The 23627-nt window shown below is 41.0% G+C and overlaps 3 protein-coding genes across 3 annotated transcripts; 2 read left to right on the forward strand and 1 right to left on the reverse strand.

The window, feature by feature from the left end:
- The first annotated feature begins 835 nt into the window (after positions 1–835).
- LOC139472340 (uncharacterized) lies at positions 836–5606 on the forward strand. Its single transcript, XM_071254802.1, has one exon. The coding sequence runs from the start codon at positions 3048–3050 to the stop codon at positions 3957–3959; it is 912 nt and encodes a 303-aa protein (XP_071110903.1). The 5' UTR covers positions 836–3047; the 3' UTR covers positions 3960–5606.
- A 6725-nt stretch (positions 5607–12331) lies between these two features.
- On the reverse strand, positions 12332–13621 carry LOC139472435 (uncharacterized). The gene has a single exon (XM_071254913.1). The coding sequence runs from the start codon at positions 13421–13423 to the stop codon at positions 12593–12595; it is 831 nt and encodes a 276-aa protein (XP_071111014.1). The 5' UTR covers positions 13424–13621; the 3' UTR covers positions 12332–12592.
- A 160-nt stretch (positions 13622–13781) lies between these two features.
- On the forward strand, positions 13782–23131 carry LOC139472288 (18S rRNA (guanine-N(7))-methyltransferase-like). Its single transcript, XM_071254721.1, has 11 exons — positions 13782–13991; positions 14094–14131; positions 15154–15249; positions 15653–15735; positions 17622–17718; positions 17894–17990; positions 18687–18737; positions 20408–20493; positions 21245–21346; positions 22037–22126; positions 23040–23131. The coding sequence occupies exons 1-11, from the start codon at positions 13782–13784 to the stop codon at positions 23092–23094; spliced, it is 1005 nt and encodes a 334-aa protein (XP_071110822.1). The 3' UTR covers positions 23095–23131.
- The last annotated feature ends 496 nt before the right edge of the window (positions 23132–23627 follow it).

Genomic DNA, 23627 nt, shown 5'->3' on the forward strand with positions numbered 1-23627 from the left:
TTTCAATGTATCTCAATGTTACCTTGGTGTTGAGACATAGTTTTTAATGTGTCTCAGCGTAAACCTGGTGACGAGATATGATTTACATTGTATAGAGACATTGTTTTCAATGTATCTCAATGTTACCTTGGTGTTGAGAGATTGTTTTCAATGTATCTCAATGTTACCTTGGTGTTGAGACATAGGTTTCAATGTATCTCAATGTTACCTTGGTGTTGAGACATAGTTTTTAATGTGTCTCAGCGTAAACCTGGTGACGAGATATGATTTACATTGTATATCAATACAACCCATTCAACAGATTATGTTGTCATTCTGGTAATAATCTGGTACTAATTAACATGGCCACCATTGAATCAAATGTACTGTTAAATATTTCATCCGGGTAAGGTCACATAACCCTGTGACATGTTGAGCGTGTGAGCGCTGTCTGTATCCTACTGCTGGAGCTGACGAGAAGCAGAGTCCCCAGTCAGATGAACACGTCTCCCTTAAGCTGTGATATTAGAATGGTAACAGTCACAAATGGGCTAGCAGCATCTTTGCTATATTTGTATCAGCTGATGTAAAACAAATAATTCAATGTAAAGCAGAATTTGATGACCATTCTAAATGCATCAAGTTTTGCAAGCTTTGGTGTGACATGGTGCCGGATGGCTGTATAATACTAAGTCTGTATATGTTGATTCTGAATTATGATTGTTTCTGTATGTGAGTGTGTGATCATCCAGCCAGCGGTCAGTCCCGGCCACCACAGGCTACTACAAGGTTAACTAAGGGGGTTACGATTCACTGATGCATCACCATACCTCTAAAATATCTCAGACTTAAAAATTGTGACTAAAACGGTCGCAAATGCGACCTAAGTTTCAATGTGTCTACTGTCTAAAATTTAGATGTAGCCAAATGACTATCTTGAAAAATATCTTGTGGCAACTAAATTCTATTGCTACACATTTGTAGACACACACAAAAATAAACGTGTCTGCTACTAATTCCTCCTAAAGTCAATGAACCGAAATGCATAAATATTACTGTAATTAGTATCTTATTTTAGTTGATAGTTTATTGGATAAGCAAGGATATACCTATATAATCTAGTAACATAAATTGCATCGTTGTTTGAGTCAAAAATAACAAAATTCAAGTACGGTTTCTACTAATATACGATTCCAATACTAATTCTGTGACTTGTACTTAAAATAGTTTTTTGATAAAAGATCATTTCAAATGCTTTTGACTACCTACACTAGTTGCTTGACTTCTTAATTTTACCACTGGCTACCTGGAAAAAAATACTGGAAGCCATATGGCTACGTGGTAAAAATTTAAACTTTGAGGTCTGCTCACTGATGCATCGCCATCTTCTCACAGATGCATCGCCATCTTCTCACAGATGCATCGCCATCTTCTCACAGATGCATCACCTACTGTTGTATCAATTCCTGTTTTGGTTCCGTATCCATTTTTAAAAAATATAATTTCCCAGGTCTTTTTGCAATAACCCGTCCTAATGACTACTTTGGCTAGCATTAACCAGCAGTGTCATAATCATTCCACTATTATGTCAAGCCTAAATTAACCAAACAAATGTAACACAACTGATGTATGGCTACAAATTCTTGTCAGCCAAGCTTTATGGTACCGGTACATGGAGAATTTCACACAAAAATGGCACCAATTAACTAACTATCGCAATACACATCGGGGCTCAAATATAATGGCATGTGTCTATGCATGAGGTAAGCACATCCTGACACCACCAGTACAAACACATCAGAGGAATGGACAATTGCCCACAATATTCCATAATAGAAACTGTCCATATTCTCTCCTTTATACAAGACTCTAATCAAGGTGATGTATTTTGTGAGAAACTGGTCTGACTGTGTGTAATGACACAATGATAGATCTACTCTTTGACATGATAGATGCTAAGCAAGCAGTATATTACTCCAGTAACACAATGTTTTAAGTTGTATTAATCTGTCTAGTGGTGGACAGTTACCACGGTTACGGTAGTAGCGCCTGTGGTGGCGGGATGGACGTTGGCCGGGGCATATCGTGGGGGTATGCATGTATGCAGGTATGTCCTTACTTTGAGCTTTCCTCAACACATCTGTTTCTACAGGGATATCAAAACATGTCGGACAATTCCACGTAGCAACAAATTTAGATTATCCTGATAATCTCCAACGTGGCTCCGAATGTGAAACATTGTTTTCAATACAGGTAAACATACGGAAACATTGCTTTTGTTACAGGTTCCAAAAAAAAGTGAAACTGTTAAAAAATAGGATTGTTTTAATCTCAGCGAAGTAGCTGCTTTTGGATATGACGCTTGTAATAGAAAGTGTCATGTCAGTTATTTTTCTCCGTTTTGATTTTCATGGTGTGAAATAAGTTCTGAGGGATTTATTTAGGTTTTGAAACACGAGTGCCCTTGCCAGGCAGATAGGGAAAATTGTTAAAATTATTTTTTTGTTTTAATGTTTGTATTTCATAAATTCATAAGGGGGATGGCAACTTAGTCTCAGCAGTTGAACGCTGGACATGGTCCTATGTCTATAGGAAAGCATCAATATAACAAAATACTATTTCAAATGGATACATTAATTTATTGATCATTTTGTTTTGGACTATAATACTAATGCAGAAGATCTGAGCCTAGATCTGTAGATAGGTATGTGGAGACTAGTTGTGGTAAACTGTTTTGATATCCTGGTATGGCGGAGTCTACTGTACAACCATTCCTTCTTCACTAAGCTATGCAACTCTGTGCAGTATTGGGTAGCCTTTCACAGTTCTTGTACACTCGTCAATAGTACAGACAAGAGGAATTTTCTTGTCCTCCTTGACATTAGACTCATGTTGTGCCTCAAGTTCCTGAAGCTGACCTGGTTGGCCTATGTAGCTACCATTTCATAGATCTTGTGGAGACAGACATTCACAGACTTGTTTCAGACTGACTGAAATCTTGGTACAAATTCTTTTATGTTGATTTAGAAGCTGAATCTGTCATTTTGTTTTCTAATTTGGTCATCTATATGGTAAAGAGACTGATTTGTTTGCTGCTCCATGACACACTCCATGCCCCATCACACATTCCAGGCCCCGTCACACACTGCAGGCTCCATTACAGCCTCCAGGCTCCATCACACACTGCAGGCTCCATTACAGCCTCCAGGATCCATCACACACTGCAGGCTCCATTACAGCCTCCAGGATCCATCACACACTGCAGGCTCCATTACAGCCTCCAGGATCTATCACACACTGCAGGCTCCATTACAGCCTCCAGGATCCATCACACACTGCAGGCTCCATTACAGCCTCCAGGATCCATCACACACTGCAGGCTCCATTACAGCCTCCAGGATCCATCACACACTGCAGGATCCATCACACACTGCAGGCTCCATTACAGCCTCCAGGCTCCGTCACACACTGCAGGCTCCGTCACACACTGCAGGCTCCATTACAGCCTCCAGGATCCATCACACACTGCAGGCTCCATCACACACTGCAGGATCCATCACACATTCCAGGCCCCATCACACACTGCAGGACCCATCACACTCCGGGTTTCATCACACACTCCAGGCTCCATCACACACTACCGGCTTCATCACACACTGCAAGCTCAATCACAAACTACAGGCTCCATGCCACTGCAGGCTCCATCACACTCCAGGCACCATCACACACTACTGGCTCCATCACAATCCAAGCTCCATCACAAACTACAGGCTCCATGCCACCGCAGACTCCATCACACACTACTGGCTCCATCACACTCCAAGCTCCATCACAAACTACAGGCTCCATGCCACTGCAGGCTCCATCACACACTACTGGCTCCATCACACTCCAAGCTCCATCACAAACTACAGGCTCCATGCCACTGCAGGCTCCATCACACACTACTGGCTCCATCACACTCCAAGCTCTGTCACTAACTACAGGCTCCATGCCACTGCAGGCTCCATCAAACACTGCAGGCTCCATCACACTCCAAGCTCCATCACAAACTACAGGCTCCATGCCACTAGGCTCGGGTTCACACTCCAGGCTCCATCACACTCCAAGCTCCATGCCACTGCAGGCTCCATCACACACTACCTGCTTCATCACACTCCAAGCTCGGTCACTAACTACAGGCTCCATGCCACTGCAGGCTCCATTACACACTGCAGGCTCCATCACACACTACCTGCTTCTTCGCACTCCAAGCTCCATCACTAACTACAGGCTCCATGCCACTGCAGGCTCCATCACACTGCAGGCTCAATCACACACTGCAGGCTCCATCACACACTGCAGGCTCCATCACACTGCAGGCTCCATCACACACTCCAGGCTCCATCACACACTGCAGGCCCCATCAAACACGGTCGGCTTAGTCACACTCCAGGCTCCATCACACACTGCAGGCTCCATCACACACTGCAGGCCCCATCAAACAGTCGTCTTGGTCACACTCTAGGCTCCATCACACACTGCAGGCTCCATCACACACTGCCGACAACGCCACACATTTTCAACCTGACCCCCCAGTTTGATCACACACTGCAGAGCCCAGATGAAAATTTCAGCTGTAAATGAATCTGTGGATTTGTGTCTCATGTCAGCCGACTGGTGAAGGACAACATGTCTTGATAAGATTGTATACGCAACTCTCATTCTAATCATTAATAGTTGGTAATATTGCTTTCTGATCATAACAATATGCATCGTATCATTTACCTGGAGATCATTGCAGCACAACATGAACAATCAGACGACTGAGTCAGGAGAAAACTTGAGAAGTACTTGAAAAAAAAGTCATTGTCATTTTATTGAAATCTTTATCATAGACATGGTAGATGCGACAAGTACCGCATCTTATTGCTAGACAAATCCCTTACTTTATTTACGAAATATGGCTATAATGTATGACTATTTATGTCTGTAGTGAGCTGCAGTACACTGTAGACAGGTGACACCTTCATTAGTCACTCATATTTACAATCAGTTAGACAAGGGTCATCAACATGATTATCTTAATTAACTGTCTTGGACACAAGGAACTGGTCCACGTTTTACACAACGATCTTAGCGCTACGATGATCATAACTCCTATACTAGAACATAGGCTTGCGATAGTCATGGATCTAAGATTGCTTTGTAGAATGACGCCCTGGACCCTCTTCCACAAAGTCATCTTAGCGCTAAGACAGCAATAACTTCCATACTTTAACATGGACTTATGGCAGTCGCAGTGCTAAGATCGATTTGTGGAACTGTCCTGGTCTGAATGGATGCTAAGGCTACACTTTAATATAACTTGCTTTACGGATTTTAACAGAAAATGATGGGGGCAGGGGTAGCAAGTTAATTCTTATTTTAGTTTATTTCCTGCTCTATTGGTCAACTGCAATGCAATGCAATCCTGACGAATCAAGCGGGAACACTGTTGTGCATCTATGCATCCTGTCCATTTTAGGAAAAAAACAACAAACTTTATTTGGACTCCCATGTTTAACATGTCAACTTCAGTGGGTCCTTGTTTAGAAAATATTTTTTGGGTACAATGTGCAATCAGCTTATGGGTGGGATGGAAAAAAAAGAAATTCGGAATATATTATTATTTTTTTTCAAATTCGTCAAATGTTAGTCGGCGGATCCGTATAGCAAGTGAACAAAAAAAGTGTGTCCTATCTTACATCCCTGGCATGATTTTTGAAAGGTTGAGCAGATACCAGGTTATATATGATAAAGTGTTAAGACATGAAGAGGTGCCATATCTTGTCCGTGAATACTGCTGGCAAGCGCATGTGAATTACAGGCGTTCCATACATACAGATACCACCATGTAGTTGCGTCTTTACCAAACACAGGTCATCAGTCCACCCCTTTCCAGTTGTACTCAATATGATGAACATCAGAGAACAACCAGTCTCGATCATCTGCCGAAACAGATTTCACTGCACGCAGAAGGCAGGAAAATTTATAAGAATGGAATATTTGATATTTTGCCTACGAATAAATATTCAGATCGTTGGGAATTACATTTATGTTTAAGGCATCTTCCAACTTACGGTTTGATTAATATGTATTTCAAAATTAAATATTTTTCTCATATTGGACATGTGATCAGGGCTTGCATGAAATACAGATAGGCCCAAAACATGGATAAATCTGATTAAGTAACAGTTGTCAGCTTCTATTGATGGGCTTGGTAACATACCTGGGATTAGGACTGAAACGTAAGCTTGTTTACATACTGTGAGTATGTATTCTGACAATATTACGCTACAAATAGACTCCAACACTCCAAGTAAGGACAACTGATTTCTCACCCTTGTGCAATATGCCACTGTACATAATTATGGAGAAATAAATCTTTTAATACTAGGTTTGTCTGTTACAATGTTGTCATTTCTAGCTTTGCTGAATATGCAAAAGTCATGTCCTACATCATGATCAATACCACTACAACTGTTGCTTCTCCCTTCCTAAAGATAGTCTTGATGGGAAGCCTAGTTTTAAAGTGTTCATCTGTCACGTCAGAAGGCCCCGGTTCAATTCCCCACATGGGTACAATGTGTGAAGCCCATTTCTGGTGCCCCCGCCGTGATATTGCTGGAATATTGCTAAAAGCGGCGTAAAGCCATACTCACTCATTCACCCACATGGGTACAATGTGTGAAGCCATTTTAAGCTGTTCTGTGCTTGAAATGATTTAAAAACCAAACAAGACAGTTTGGCACTTGACCCATGTATGTTGCCTGCCCGCATTCAGACATTATAAATATTGAAAAATCGCATCTTGATTCCATTGAAATAATGCTTACAATTACTTGAGAATCTACGAGAACTTGTAATAAAATTGATTACATAAGTTTGCTTAAAATTATGTGCCAGACAGTCGAGCAGGTGGAGGCAACTTTCATGCAGCCCAACAGAAGAGTTTCCAGCCACGAGCAGGCAGTTATTTCGGACACTGCTGTGCCATGATAGTGCTGAAAGCAGAGTAAAACCTTACCCACTCACGTCCAGAGATAGTAGAGAGTCTGGGCCCCAAGCATTTGTGTTAGTTGAAAGAGCAGACTAAAATGAGGATTGGATGGTCACAATGTGTGATTTGGTCGGGAGTGTCACTGTTTCCCTTCAGTGTAGATCTCTGCTCTTGCTGGCAGCCATTGCTTTCCCCCCCTAGTCTTGATTGTTTGTTTGTTGTTTAGCACCACACTTGACGATATCTTAGCTATATGACGGAGAGCCATATGAAAATCCAGAGATTCACAAGAGTATCAATCTACGCAATTGGGATAGGATGTCTTCCTTCAACCAAGTCAATGAGTCTGGCTTGCTTGGCTTGCTGAAGAGCCTTGATTAGTTTCAGTGTTAATGCTGGATTATTATTTTACTGTAGTGTAAACCAACACTCACTCACAGATGTGTTATCAACATGAAGATAGACACAGGAAGGCTCTGTGAAACAGAGCAGGCCATCAGGGTCCACAGATTTATCTAAACCCGCTCAGAGGTTGATATTCGGTTCCAAGTTTGCATGCAAATGACGGAAAAAATTCCAAGTTTTAATTTTAAATTTCACAATTCGTCAGAATTTCTGAAAATGAGATCACTAAAATAATTTATTTTTTTTAACAATATATTGATTTATTTTCCTGTTTACCAGCCAAGGACTCTGTTGGGAATCCTAGATCACTATCTGAGGTCATCCCCAAAAAACTAAAAGAAACTTGTACAAAATTATATATATGATGGCGGACTAAATAATTTGATCCGGACCAGACAATCCAGTGATTAACATCATGAGCATCAATCTATCAATTGGGATACGAAGACATGGATCAACCAAGTCAGCGAGCCTGAGCACCCAATGCTGTTAGTTGCCTCTTGTATAGTATAGTCTGATATGATGACATTCATCAACCAAGTCAGCGAGTCTGACCACCCTCTACATCAGTCGCCTCTTACAACAAGGATGGGTTGCGGAAGACTAATTATAACCAAGCTCTTCAAAGGTAACGAAATGACTGTTGTTAGTCTACGTTTTGTGAAAGAGTGGAAATGATTACAAATAATGGCTATGGATCCTCTCTGCATGTGGTCCCTGAACAACATTCTTGGAACGGTAACCCAGATAACTACCACAGATGAACACAACCAAGTCAATATAAGGATAGGGCATGCATGTCTCAACATGCTCAAGGCATTCGTTCCATCCATGCAAGGTTTTGATCGTAGGCACAATTACCTGTCTTAGTCAGTCAGATGTATGTGTAGAGCTGACTTTGCTGTACAATAAGACAGCTACTTCAGATGTTGATTTGGGCAAGGGTGGCCCAGTCGGCTTGAAACTTGATGCTTTTTGTTAGCCTAGTGACGTCATTTTTACTGCAGCAAAATGAGTCACGTGACATAATGATGTGCAGTGTAAAACAAAACCTCGCGAGGCTTGCTAAATTTTGTTTAGGGTGCTCACGTCATTTCGGCATGATGAGCATCAATCTACGCCATTAGGATACGATGACATGCATCAACCACGTCAGCAAGCCTGACCACCCGATCCCGTTAGTCGCCTCTTTTGACAAGCATAGTCGCCTTTTAGAGTGAGCATGGGTTTCTGAAGGCCCAGATCTTCACGGGTTCTAAGTCCTATGATATGGAGACATGATCAAACAATAACACAACACTTCATATAATCATATACATACACTCTTTATCATGGTTATGCATAATCATCTTCTAAAACAAAATTTCTCAATTAAAACATATCACACAGAACATATCACAGGCATATAGATATACGTCCTCACTCATTCAGGACAAAGTGAATGTGTTCCTCAATATCCCAAAACTAGTTCACATCCACTTCAGCATTAGAAAGTGGCTGTAGTCCTTGCCAAACTGCCCAATAGTTAAGGTATCCAAAACCCTAGTAGAAATTTGCCCTTTTTAAGGGTTTTGCTATATCTTATTATTAAAAGGACTTTTGGAATAAAACTGTTTGTTTCTATCACTGAATCAGGTAATGAAATGAAACTGTGTAGAACTCATGGACATCAAATGGGACCAATTTTGTTGATATACATTGTATTGTGTGCTGTTTTCACTCAGGGAACACTGAGATTTATGTCTACACATTCTGCATGACAAACCGCTACACAAACAGTTGCTTATTTGTTTGTTGTTTAATGCCGCACTCAGCAATATTCCAGGTAAATGATGGCAGTCTGTAAATAATCATGACTAGACCAGACGATACAGTGATTGACATCATGAGCATTGATCCACGCAATTGGGATACATACATCAATTAGTGAGTGAGTTGGGTTTAACGCTGCTTTTAACAGTATTCCAGTTATACTGCGGCGTGTCAGCTTAATGTGGGAGGAAAGTCCGAAGCGCAGGTGTCACACGTTTACCACTTCGGTGAAACCCATTGGTATGGTGCTGACAAACCTAGAAACATAATTGGGGCGAACTGGGATTCGAACCCACAATCATCTATATTTAATTAGCAAAACCTCAAAAGTGAAAGACAGTGTGGAAATAGCCTGAGTGGGACAAGACAGTTGCAATTGAGGTAAGTTAGATTTTCCTGACTTTTCAAAATAAAACTTAACTAGCATTGATCTCTCCTCAGTATCATACATTACAGTACTTTTGTTCTGGCTGTCCCTCGACTCCACAACCTGAATCAGCTTAATGCTTTACAGGGTTAGAACTAAACTCAAAAGCTTTACTAGCCCGAGTACACATAAAATGCCCATCTAGTGTTACAACAATGGGGAAATTGAGAAATTTGTACTAGCCCAAAAGAATTTTTACTAGCCTCGGGCTAGCGGGCTAGTGATAAGTTCTAACCCTTGCTTTATTGACTGGACAAAAAATATGGTGAACATTCACATATGGTACTCCTTTTAAAAAAATTCACATCTTAATTGTTTACACCATTTAAAAAGAAGTCAAATCTTCCTTAAATGTAAGTGCTAAAAATGAGCCATCAAAATAGAATGTCCAAATGTAACAATAAAATATCAACTTGTGACACTTTCAACTAAAGGCTGGCCCTTACAGGAACAATAAAATCAACAGTATCTCTTGATGTCCAGGGTTAGATTTAACAACAAATTTGTATGTAGCCAGCAGGGTTTGCTCCTTTTAAAAGTTGCTGGCCCTTCTCCAAACTGTCCTACAATTAAATGGTGGAGGTCGCCAAGTGGCTGAACCTGAGGTCTAGCCACCCATCAGGGCTCTGAAAAGTTTAGAACTTGTCACCCCTAAAACGTTTTGCACTGTAAGATTATCTCTTGGCTTCCATTTGCTTCATTTTGTAGTGGTTCATGAGCAAATAAAGAGTACACAACATGACAAAATGGTGGCCGGTTGTCATTCTACGGAGATGATCAAATTAAAAGAAATAACCATGCACAGAGAAGGGGTGAAATATGAATAGCCAGATGGGACATCTTCTTTACATTTCAGCAAGCCCTTTGTAATTTTAACTGGCCACGGGGCAAAGGGCCAGCAGTTAAATTGACTCCATGATATGCCTGAGGAATCTGTACTTACTTCAATTCTACCATATTCTTCAAAACCAAGAATGACAGGTGAAATATTTTCCTTAATCTGACTTCAGCATCTGTAATTGCAGTATATATAATACATGTATACTCATGACATAAAGAAATAACAATACCACAGTACAGTGACACAAGACAACCATCTCCACCAACCCTTATGTCAACAAGTAAATGTTTGTTTTTTTAATTAAAAATACATTTGAAACAAATCACTGGTGTACCCAAAATTGAAAAAGTGACAGACCCTACCCGATGACCCAAAATTCAAACTTGATATCAAATGAGAGATTTAAACATCCAGCTCAAATAAATTTCCTCGCACTGTGTTCCCCAGGGGTGTGTAGTTTCAGCCCTAACTTAACATGCCATGGTTCAAAATTCCTTGTATCTGAGTACCACTGGCATGGTTAAAATGGTAATAGGATGGTTAAAATATGTTCTTGGTGCCAGAAGGTCACAATCTGAAATCAGTTTACTTCCGCCCATGGTGAGAGAACATATGAATATGCTGAGTGGACAGTATATTTCACAAGGGTATTATCAATCTCAGTGTAAAGTTAAGAGACAATCGTATTACACTGTATCTATGTCATGGTGAAATGAGTGAGTGAGTGAGTCGGGTTTAACGCCACTTTTAACAGTATTCCAGCTATATCACGGCGTGTCAGCTTGATGTGGGAGGAAAGCCAGAAGTGATGCAGGTCTCAGATGTTTACCACTTTGGTGAAACCCACGAGCACGGGTATGGTGCTGACAAACCTAGAAACATAATTGGGGCGAACCAGGATTCGAACCCACAACATGGTGAAATGACATTCACTGAGATAATACATCAAGGAAATGGATCAGAAGTATTGTTCTTGATGGCGCACTTAAATTCCAACAGGCACTTATAATCATCTTTGAGTGCTAGGGCACACATAGAAGAAAATACATTTCTTTCCATGTGAAAGGTCACTGCTGACCAATCTTATTATCTCAATCAATTTTCAGATTTGGCTTGGCAATTTTACTTCATTTATCTGACCTTTAAATATTTTTATCCAAGCTTTCGAAAATCAGGGTCAAGTGGTCCTAGTCATTATTCTTATTTTAAGGTTGAAAATTAGAGGGTTCCTAGATTTATCATTTACAGTGTTGAATTTTGTTCAATCAATGAATGTCTCTTAAAGTGCCTGATCATTACATATTTTTGTCCTTAATTCCTGACAAAATCGGGATGGCAGTGTTGTCCCAGACATAGATCATGTTCACCAGACACTCCTGGATGATATTAGTAGGACTTTATCATCCAAAACTGGCTCCCACAGGAGATATCGCTTGGATGAGATCAAGCGATATCTACAGTGTAGATATCGCTGCAATGAAATTACATCACAATGCTTTGCAGACCATTGTGACGTCACTGGTTACCATGACGTCACAATAAAATGACATCACAAATGGCTCTGCTACTGAAGCTGTTTGCAGTACTTTTACACTGAAGACAATGCTAATTACTGTCTACAAATTGAAAAAGTTGAAAGAATGATGTTGGATGATAAATAAAATCTCACCCGAGTGTCTTTTGATATCAAATATATCAACACTCGTTGATAAAAGTGGCAAAAATCCTCAGCAAGCCTCAGAATTTTTCCACTTTTATCAACGAGTGTTGATATATTTGATATCAAAAGACACTCGGGTGAGATTCTCTATGTATTACACAAATCTCACATTGGATCCTCGATGAAGTATATAGCACTTCATTGAAATCTGCTCAGAGAGTGTTTATGTGATATTTATCCTCAAATCTGCAGCAACTGTCTTGTAGTCCTTCTACATTTGAAACTGCTAATTTGTTAACTTTTAACAAGAGAGTGATCATGCTATAGCAAGGACCCCTTGAAAACTGAATGGCATTTGTCATCATGCCCACTGTAACAGATCCCAAGACCACAACATTCGATGATCTATGATTCTTGGCATCACAATACTACAAATCACACATGCTGTTAATCCTTTTTCCTATCTTTTGGTGATACGGAGATTTGTCTTAGATCAAACACCTCTACAGCTAAGTATCCTGCAACAGAAAAAAGGATCAGAAACAAAATAGCTGTATTCCTCATCATCATCAAATGATGCTCTTCCCTTTCTTTCCTTATGAATTCATTCAGTTGCTTATCTTCCTGTTTCTTCCTTCTCACATTACCGTAATGCTGCCTGTAGAACTCATCAAAGTTATACACGTTTGTCCGTCCAGTAGGGGCTTCTCTTCTCTTTGACACAAAGCCTTCATCGTCATGGAAGCTGTCGTCCCCTTTCTGTACAAGTGGACTCATCACCCCTCTGTCATACATGCGCCTGTTTTTCACATTACCCAACACTTCATACGCTTCTGATATTTCTGCAAATATTAGACTTGCTTCTGGGTTTTTATTGACGTCAGGATGGTTGATTTTGGACAGTTCATAATACGCAACTTTGATCTGGCTCTGGGTTGCATTTGGTGTAACTTTTAATATATTGTAGTAATGCGTCCTTGATTTTGGTCTCTGGGGGTGTGTTGAATAATACCATTTCCTGAGGTTTAGGTACAAATAAGAATTCAAAATGTTTCTGCGGTTTTTAGGTAAATTGGGAGAACCAAATGTTGATGTTGAGTGTATAGATCTACACATTTTCCGTAATCTACGCACAGGTAGTGAAAGTTCTTGATTTGTTTTCCTAATTGTTGAAAAGTGTTCACAAGGATATTGTAGTGACTTTGCCGAGTCTTTTGACTTGCACCTTGATAGACAACCTGTAAATTGTGCATATTTCCGAGCTGCCTTCGTGGCCATTTTACGACACGGCTGTAATTGGTGTGTTCGTTACTTAGATAATAAACACTGGTGCTGGCAGTTCTGTTTTGTGGACGGTCTTGTTTGTTTTTTAGTCAAAGCCAACAAACGGTCTTGACGGTATTAGATGTTTGACAAAGGCTGCGTAACACTTTCACCATTACGCAAACAACCGCCACGAAAAACTTATTAGCACGATTAATTTACAGCTTTAACTGACCTTCGCTGATATTTTATGTCGAAGGTCCATGCAATTTTAGGCCGGTTTTCACGCAAGGAGTTGCGTCCCATTCTGGGGGTAAGACAAAATGGCTATGCGGAAAACGTTTACGAAAACGCGTTTGAATTTCCACACTATATGGTTGCTATTGGTAAACTAATAAATGTGGTAACAATGGGTTTTTATAATCTGTTGAAATATATCGTTGGTAATATCATCTCGCGCCCTGAAGTGGAAGTTTATTACATCGTTGTTTATATTTCTTATTCCATTTCAGTGTCGTTTTTATTTTATGAATTCAAAATGGCGTCTTCAGGTAGACCCGAAAGGCAAGCACCCCCAGAAATCGTAAGTTTTTTCTCGTGACGTCTATTGTTACGTAAGATTTAGATTGACAATAAGACTGTGTAATGTTAACCCCCTCGTCACTGTTATTTCAATCTGTTGCAGTACTACAATGAGGACGAAGCCCAAAAATACACATCAAAGTAAGTAACTTCACCCACGTGGGCCAGTTTTCTGACAGATTCATTTCGCGGTGTTATCATAGCTAACAGACATACGCCCCACAAAGTGCATTAGGAAAGGTCTACGGATAGCTTACGCTTAGGGTCCACTGCCAATAGAAATTGTTTTGCGCATGATACATCATATACACACAATTGTGCGAAGCATACTGATGTTGCAACTTTAAAACGCAATAACATCTAAATATTCAAGATTTAGCGTGTTTACCTTTCAGCTTAAGGAAACGTGGCACGATGAAAATATAGAAACGGTCCTCTACCAACTGAGCGCTTTCGAGTAACAGTGGACATTTTTAACATCTACATAATAATGTTAATTGCACGAGTTCAGTCAAATTGATGCTACTACATAACCATTAATCACATTTCTAAGTGAGTTATTATGGGGCGTAGTATATATTCATACATGTTCAAATTAAAGTGTTTGTATGTAGATGATTTTGGGCGTTTTTAAATAATTGCAGAATTAGGCGTGCAAGGCAGAGAAAGCTAGGGGTTATCAACTATTGTTTGCAAACAATGCTTCAGAACAGCCAACGTACTGACCATTTAACAAGACTTACCTTTCAATGTGTTCTTAAACTAAAAGTTTCATTTAAGAACATAGTTCACATATCCAATGTCCGTGTATGATCCACATCCGTAAATCCCACACATCTGTTGTGATATATTGCAAAATGTCACATATATATCATACGTAAAAAAGCGCAATGTTGATGTCTCATTCGCGTACTGAAAGAGTATACAACATCCATCATGTCCATGTCACTGTTATGAGTGAAACTCATGTTGATTATGGTGGTCCGTTCCCCATGTTTGAAAATGTTAAAACCATATGTCTATCCTCCTTAAATTTGTTGACATGGTCATCAACTTTTTATACAAATTTTGTCTATCCTGACTGTTTGATACAATCATGTTCACATTTTTACTGTAATTCAAAATATATAATCTAATTTCTTAGCAATATTTATCTTTTTCAGTTCTCGAATCATTGAGATTCAGCAACAGTTATCAGAACGAGCCATTGAGTTGTTGGCACTCCCTGATGACAAACCATGCTTTATACTGGATATAGGGTAAGTGCCTGCTCATGATGACCATGGCAATCACACCTCAATGATTGGGATAATGTTATACATACTTTATGGTGTATGTACACAAGTCAGATAAATAATATTCTGAAATAACATTGTTTCTACGGTCATAAATGTTACAATTACATATCCGTGATATAGCTCAAACAGTCAATGGATATGGATGTTATGTGAGAACAACATATTGTAAATACCATCAACATTTAAGCTGGAATTTGTAACACTTTCTGTAATCCCAAGTTAGCAACAGTAACGGATTTCAAGGTGGGCTGGTAGCTTATGAGTAGAATTTTAAAAAATAACCAGGATTATTGATAACATAAATTTTGAACACTACTTCTCCACTATTATATGTTTGACCTTAACTATCTGCTATGTGTTTCAGATGTGGATCAGGACTGAGTGGAGAATGTTTGACAGATCAGGGACACATGTGGATGGGACTGGACATCAGTGAACACATGCTTGGTAAGGTGGGACATCAGTGAACACGTGCTTGGTAAGGCGGGACATCAGTGAACACATGCTTGGTAAGGCGGGACATCGGTGAACACATGCTTGGTAAGGCAGAACGTCAGTGAACACATGCTTGGTAAGGCGGAACGTCAGTGAACACATACTTGGTAAGGCGGAACATCAGTGAACACATGCTTGGTAAGGCGGGACATCAGTGAACACATGCTTGGTAAGGCGGGACATCAGTGAACACATACTTGGTATGGGAGGTCGGGGGGACATCAGTGAACACATGCTTGGTAAGTTGGAACGTCAGTGAACACATGCTTGGTAAGGCGGGACATCAGTGAACACATGCTTGGTAAGGCGGAACATCAGTGACCACATGCTTGGTAAGGCGGGACATCAGTGAACACATGCTTGGTAAGGCAGGACATCAGTGACCACATGCTTGGTAAGGCGGGACATCAGTGAACACATGCTTGGTATGGGAGGTCGGGGGGGACATCAGTGAACACATGCTTGGTAAGTTGGAACGTCAGTGAACACATGCTAGGTAAGGCGGGACATCAGTGAACGCATGTTTGGTAAGGCCGGACATCAGTGAACACATGCTTGGTATGGGAGGTCAGGGGGACATCAGTGAACACATGCTTGGTAAGTTGGAACGTCAGTGAACACATGCTTGGTAAGGGAGGTCGGGGGGAACCGCCGTCATATAGCTGGAATATTTCTGAGTGCGGCGTTAAACAACAAACAAACAAACAAACAAAAGGTCGGGGGGACATCAGTGAACACATGCTTGGTAAGGTGGGTCGGGGGGACATCAGTGACCACATGCTTGGAAAGGGAGGTCAGGGGGACATCAGTGAACACATGCCTAGTGAATAATATGTATGACCACTTTTGACTTTTGACATTTATGAGGGCAGAACAAATTAAAAGTATTTGTCAGAACTACTGCTTGTTTTTTCCTCTCTTTTTTTCTCTGACCAAGAACGGACCATGTTGATATGTTCAGCTGTTTTATCAATAGTAAGGCCAGGTGTTTTATATAGTTTTCGGATTATGGACCCGCCGACTTTAAATTTTTGAGAAAATGTAAAAAGAAATCGGATTTCCATTTTTTCCGTAGCCGATAGCAACGTAGTCAGTTATTTTATTTGTTATCATCACCTTTTGATAAAAAACACACATGAATTTACCTTTGTTGATCTCGAAGCCGAACATGAATAGCCTCCCTTGACAATTGTCCGTGTTGTAAGGTAGAATGTTTATTGTTACAAGGGGCTTTATCATCACAAATGGTGGTCTTTTGAGCACAGGGGGGTGGTCGGGTAGCCTAGTGGTTAAGGCGTTCGCTCGTCACGCTGAAGACCTGGGTTCGAATCCCGACATGGGTACAATGTGTGAAGCCCATTTCTGGTGTCCCCCGCCGTGATATTGCTGGAATATTGCTAAAAGCGGCGTAAAATCATACTTACTCACTTTTGAGCACAGAATATGTTCATAAAGTATGCCAGAGGCATTCTGCATTTGCCTGCATTCCCTTGCAAACATTCGAAAACATCTAATTAACATTAAGGATATGAACAACTGTGTTGGGAATGTTATTTTAACCTTAGTAACAGCAAGTAATGTCGGCACATGCATCAACTCAAGAAACTTCAAAAGATGACATGTCGACTGAACCTAGCACAACAACTTTTCTTAGGTTGATGTCTGGCTTTTTATTTATTTCTTTTTTTCTTTTTTTTCCCTCCTCCAACCCTGGACTTTGGGCTGAAAAATCTGTAATCCTAAAAATAAAAAAAGCCTTGCCTAAGGCTTGTAAACTGTGTGAATAAGCTCTCTGCAAAGACCCAGCAATGTGAAATCCCAGTGTCACTTTGTTTCAGCCATAGCTCGGGAGCGTGAGGTGGAGGGCGACCTCCTGCACGGAGACATGGGGTATGGGATGCCCTTCCGACCTGGCACCTTCGACGGCGTCATCAGGTGGGTACAAGATGTTTTTCTTTAATGTCCTATCAGTCTTAAATGCCAGTAGAAATATTCATACAAGCTGTGTCCATCTTGGCGTTGACGTCGACACCTTGACATTTTTCATACACAGAGGTATTGTATCAGGGAAAGGGATTTGATTGTATTGCGTGTGTCTCTCTATTTGCAGTATTTCGGCCCTGCAATGGCTGTGCAATGCAGACAAGAAGTTTCACCATCCACCCAAACGATTGAGCAAGTTTTTCTCCTCACTCTATGCGTCGATGGTGAGCACTTTATATGTACAGCTGGTTAACAAGAGTATGAATGTCTCGGGGATTTATCTAGACCTGTTCAGAAACCGATATTCGGGCCCACGTCTACAGCTAATGTCAGTCCATCCCATCTCGAACTGAGTGTGGCGAATTCCTTTTTTTCCGGATTGCAATTTATGATCACAAGAGTTAAAAAGAAGTGAATCCTTAACCTGATAAATGACACTCATATTTTCTTTCAAAACACAACTTAGTAAACATAGTAAACATAAGCATTTCTAACACGTATAATGACCTAAGCATGATATAATATGGTGACATGTGAACGATTTTGTTTTTGTTTCTATATAAATATAAAAGTTATTTACATCCACAATTTAGTATGTTTGCTTTCTGTTATCTGATGGCTAGACCAGACAATAATTAAGTCGAGTCAAACCCCGGAGAAGTCAAACTATTCCCCCTTTTCTGCAACCAAAATTAAATTGTTGCAAGGTGTTTGTCTGAAAAAAATACTCATACCGGGTAGTTTAAATTTTTTAAAGTACTGGTTTTGCAGCTGTAACTGAAAATATATCCAATCAACAACAAAAAATCTCTCCCCTCCTGAATATCAAATGGTCAGTCCCTTATAAGCAAATGTGCACCTATAGCAGAGTGTGAGTACTGGCTGCACGATCCTCAGTAATGGCTGCATGATTGTTCCAGAGTCGCGGATCCCGTGCAGTGTTTCAGTTGTACCCAGAGAACAGTCAGCAGGTGAGCGTCAGTCCCAGTAGGAATACCCGGGTCCAGAACATACCATCACTGCACTGTCAACGTTTAAAAGGGACAGTCCCATCATTGCATTGTACACCAAACTGTTTACTGTAAGCCCCGGAGGTGGAGATGGGGTAAATTTGTTTCCGGAGTTCATGTGGGAGTGAACAATCTTAATTCAAAGGTCAATAAAACTAAAACTTTTTCAATGATAGTTGCTAGGCAATTATATACCCCTTTCTGGGATGCTGTGATCTGTCAAAAATCTGTATTTCACTCCAAAAACTCAGCAATATTCCAGCTATATGTCGGCGGTCTGTAAATAATCGAGTCTGGACCAGACAATCAAGTGATTGATATCATAAGAACCAATCGACACAATTGGGATCGATGGCATGCTTCAACCGAGTCAGCGAGTCTGACCACCCGATCCCATTAGTTGTCTCTTACAACAAGCATAGTCGCCTTTTACGACAAGCTTGGGTTGCTGAAGACCTATTCTTACCCGGATCGTCACTTGTCTGATGTGACTGGAGATGCACTGAGGATGAGTACAATACAAAACAACAGGAGGGGTATCTCGCAGGTTCAGATGCTGGTCCTTCTTCATTAATAACCGCCACCGGGACTCCGGGCTAGGTCCCCAGCAACATATACTGGTCGTACGAGGCAACTAAATATAACAGATAGTTGATGGTGTGTCAACAAACAGCTTGGAACGTTGCGCATAATATCAATCACTGGTTGTTACAGCATGAAACGTTGCTCATAATATCAATCACTGGTTGTTACAGCATGGGCGTTGCTCATAATATCAATCACCGGTTGATACAGCATGGACGTTGCTCATAATATCAATCACTGGTTGATACAGCATGGAACGTTGCTCATAATATCAATCACTGGTTGTTACAGCATGGACGTTGCTCATAATATCAATCACTGGTTGATACAGCATGGAACGTTGCTCATAATATCAATCACTGGTTGATACAGCATGGAACGTTGCTCATAATATCAATCACTGGTTGATACAGCATGGAACGTTACTCATAATATCAATCACTGGTTGATACAGCATGGAACATTGCTCATAATATCAATCACTGGTTGATACAGCATGGAACGTTGCTCATAATATCAATCACTGGTTGATACAGCATGGAACGTTGCTCATAATATTAATCACTGGTTGATACAGCATGGAACGTTGCTCATAATATCAATCACTGGTTGATACAGCATGGAACGTTGCTCATAATATCAATCACTGGTTGATACAGCATGGAACGTTACTCATAATATCAATCACTGGTTGATACAGCATGGAACGTTGCTCATAATATCAATCACTGGTTGATACAGCATGGAACGTTGCTCATAATATCAATCACTGGTTGATACAGCATGGAACGTTGCTCATAATATTAATCACTGATTGATCAATTATTAACAGGTCACTATCATATAGCAAGAATATTGTGGCATTGAGCAAGAAAAAGGCAAACAAAGCTTATACAAGAGGTCACTCTATAAATTGGTATTTTTGAGTTAGTTTTTAAAATTGGGCTGGTCGGCAGACATTGTCAGTGTTTTAATGGGGTATGTTTTATTGATGTCCTGGGTGTCTTGAACATCTCTGTTGATTTTTTCTGTTTCTTGTCGAACAGCTCGAGCTCATCACACAGCAGGCAATGAAGTCGGGTTTCACAGGCGGCCTCGTCATTGACTTCCCAAACAGCACCAAGGCTAAAAAGTGGGTGAAACCATCACTGTCAAAATCATTCTGAACCCGGGTGTGACATTAAATTTTAACTCACTCACTCATTCTAAACCCTGGTAACAGGAAATTATGAACTTGGTTCAATGCATGGAATTGCTGAGTCGTCTTGTTAAATGTCTTCGATATCTCTCGCATCATTGTGTGCCATCTGACTTGTTACCATGGTAACATTCCATGCATTCATTTGTGCGGGGTTTGTAAAAAGTTGAAGCTGAAAATATTTGTTCAGTTTCCTTCCAAACTAGGTGACAAAATGAAACAAGGTAACTTAAATACTTTTAAAAAGTGGTGTAGACCCATGAAGATCCAGGGTAACATATGTCTTCAGCAACCCATGCTTGCCATAAGAGGCGACTATGCTTGTTTTAAGAAGCGTCTAACTGGACCGGTTGGTCAGACTTGCTGACTTGATAGATGCATGTCATCATATCCCAATTGCGTGGATCGATGCTCATGATGTAAATCACTGGATTGTCTGGTCATGACTGGATTATTTACAAACCACCTCCCTATAGCTGGAGTATTGCTGAGTGAGGGGTTAAACAACAAAACAAAATATGACAGATCTGGAGGACAAACAAACAAACAATTCAAAGTGGTGTTTCTCCAAGCTCACTGTTAGTGTCACAAAACACCCAGCTCTAGTCAATTAGACCATGAGTTCCTGGTCCTCTAACTTGTCCCTGCCACACTGTACTGACAATGCCGACACTCTCTCCTGCAGACTGTTCCTGTGCCTGTTTGCGGGGGGCGTGGCACAGCAGCTGCCCCAGGGACTCGGGGCACAGGAGGGGGCACAGAACCACATCGCCAACTCCGACAAGAGGTAGGTAGGCGGTGAGCAGGACATCCTTGTCACAGACCACTGTATTTCCTCAGGTCAGGTCCAGACAATCTCATCTTGCTGTTGGGATGTTTGGGGATTTTTGAAAATGTTGCTGACTCATTGTTCTCTCACTCATGTTTGATTTTGTTCATTTCTGGGTGAAGGAATTGGCAAATGGAAATGTCAGTTGGAGTCGAGGTTTAAGACAGAGACAGAACATGGTTTACTTTATCTTAAAATGTGCTTTTGATAGTTAGATTCTTATATATGTGTCCTGTGGGGTTTGTAAGTATAAACTCAAAGATATTTTGGATTTGTTTTCTTGTTGTATTTTCCCTAAGCTGTTCAGGGGGCACGGGTGGCCCAGTCGTCTAAGGCACCGCGATTCGCTGTGCAGAGTTGCATCCTTTGGGCACGCCAGAAACCTATGATCGTGGGTTCGAATCCCAGTTCGCCCCGATTATGTTTCTAGGTTTGTCAGCACCATACTTGTGCTCGTGGCTTTCACCGAAGTAGTAAACGTCTGAGACCTGCATCACTTTGGGCTTACCTCCCACATGAAGCTGACACGCCGTGATATAACTTGAATACTGTTAAAAGCGGTGATAAACCCAACTCACTCACTAACTGTTCATGTTGTTGTGAGGGACTTGTGGTGATGAAATGTATCAACTGTTGCCGTGTTGCTAGGGAGCGCATGCGTGGACTCCGAGGAAAGTCGGTGAAGAAAAGCCGGGACTGGATCATGGAGAAGAAAGAGAGGCGGCGGAGGCAGGGGAGGTAAGTCTCACTCCACATAGACAGGGGAGGTAAGTCTCACTCCACATAGACAGGGGAGGTAAGTCTCACTCCACATAGACAGGGGAGGTAAGTCTCACTCCACATAGACAGGGGAGGTAAGTCACACTCCACATAGACAGGGGAGGTAAGTCTCACTCCACATAGACAGGGGAGGTAAGTCTCACGCCACAGGAACGGCCTTTGACAGAAGAGGTAACATGGATGGGCTTTCACAGGGTGGTAAGTCTCACTCGACATGGATGCTCATGATGTCAATCACTGGATTGTCTGGTCCAGACTCGATTATTTACAGACTGCCATCATATAGCTGGAATATTGCTGAGTGCGGGGTTAAAGAACAAACAAACAACATGGATGAGGGGAGATAAGTCTCAATCCACATGGATGGGCTTTGCCAGGGGAGGTAAGTCTGTCATTGATAATGGACTGACAACCAGTACCAAACTATGTCAGCACAATCAGACCCGTGGAGATCCGGGGTAGCACAGGACTTCAGCAACCGATGCTTACCGTAAGAGGCGACTAACAGGATCGGGTGGTCAGGCTCGCTGACTTGGCTCCAAATTGCGTGGATCGATGCTCATGATGTGAATCACTGGATTGTCTGGTCCAGTCATGATTATTGACAGACTGCCATCATTTACCTGGAATATTGCTGAGTGCAGCATTAAACAACAAACAAACAAGCAACTGTTTGTGTAGTGGTTTGTCACACAGAATGTGCAGGCATAAATCTCAGTGTTCCCCGAGTGAAAACAGCACAAGATACAATGTATATCCACAAAATTGTTACAGTTCAGCATTCTGTCTTTATTTACATGTGTACATATCTACATAAGTGCTGGATGTACAGTATATTTCTACAACTAATCATCACATTTATTGTTTACAGAGATGTACGTCCAGACACAAAGTACACAGGGCGACAGCGGAAACCCAAATTCTGATGTCTGTTGTTTGTTGTAAATAAAGTATAAATGTACAGCGGCCAATAAAACAGTCCTGTTGTTGTATTGCAAGTCACTTAGTGAGACGGGGCGGTCGGGTAGCCTAGTGAGACCAGCATCCCTGAAACCTATGTTTAGGGTTACCACATTGTATCAGGTGGTCAGGCTGTGTGAGTCTAGTGTCATGGTATCCCTGCGGTATATATCGTTGCTCATGTCTTCAGTCACCGGTTTGCCTTTTAAAGAAAATGGGTCGGGGAGAATTTGACGGGAGGGAAGTCTCACTGGGAGACAAGTCTTTATTAAGGAAATGATCATATTTTTCAAGGATAAAATAAGGACCTTTGTGTTTTCATACAGATTTAGTAGATAATCTTACTTCATTTCATTGTCAGAATAGCATATACACTCTTATACACTTTTATACACTGAATAGTCTGTCTTACAGACCCTGATACAAATATATATGAAATACAGCCCATGCAAGTCTATAATGTTTGGCAAGTCTAGATGAAAAGAATCACTGAGCTCCC

Source organism: Haliotis cracherodii, unplaced genomic scaffold, assembly GCF_022045235.1.
Source record: "Haliotis cracherodii isolate W230 unplaced genomic scaffold, xgHalCrac1.p SCAF_24, whole genome shotgun sequence".
Lineage (NCBI taxonomy): Eukaryota > Metazoa > Mollusca > Gastropoda > Lepetellida > Haliotidae > Haliotis > Haliotis cracherodii.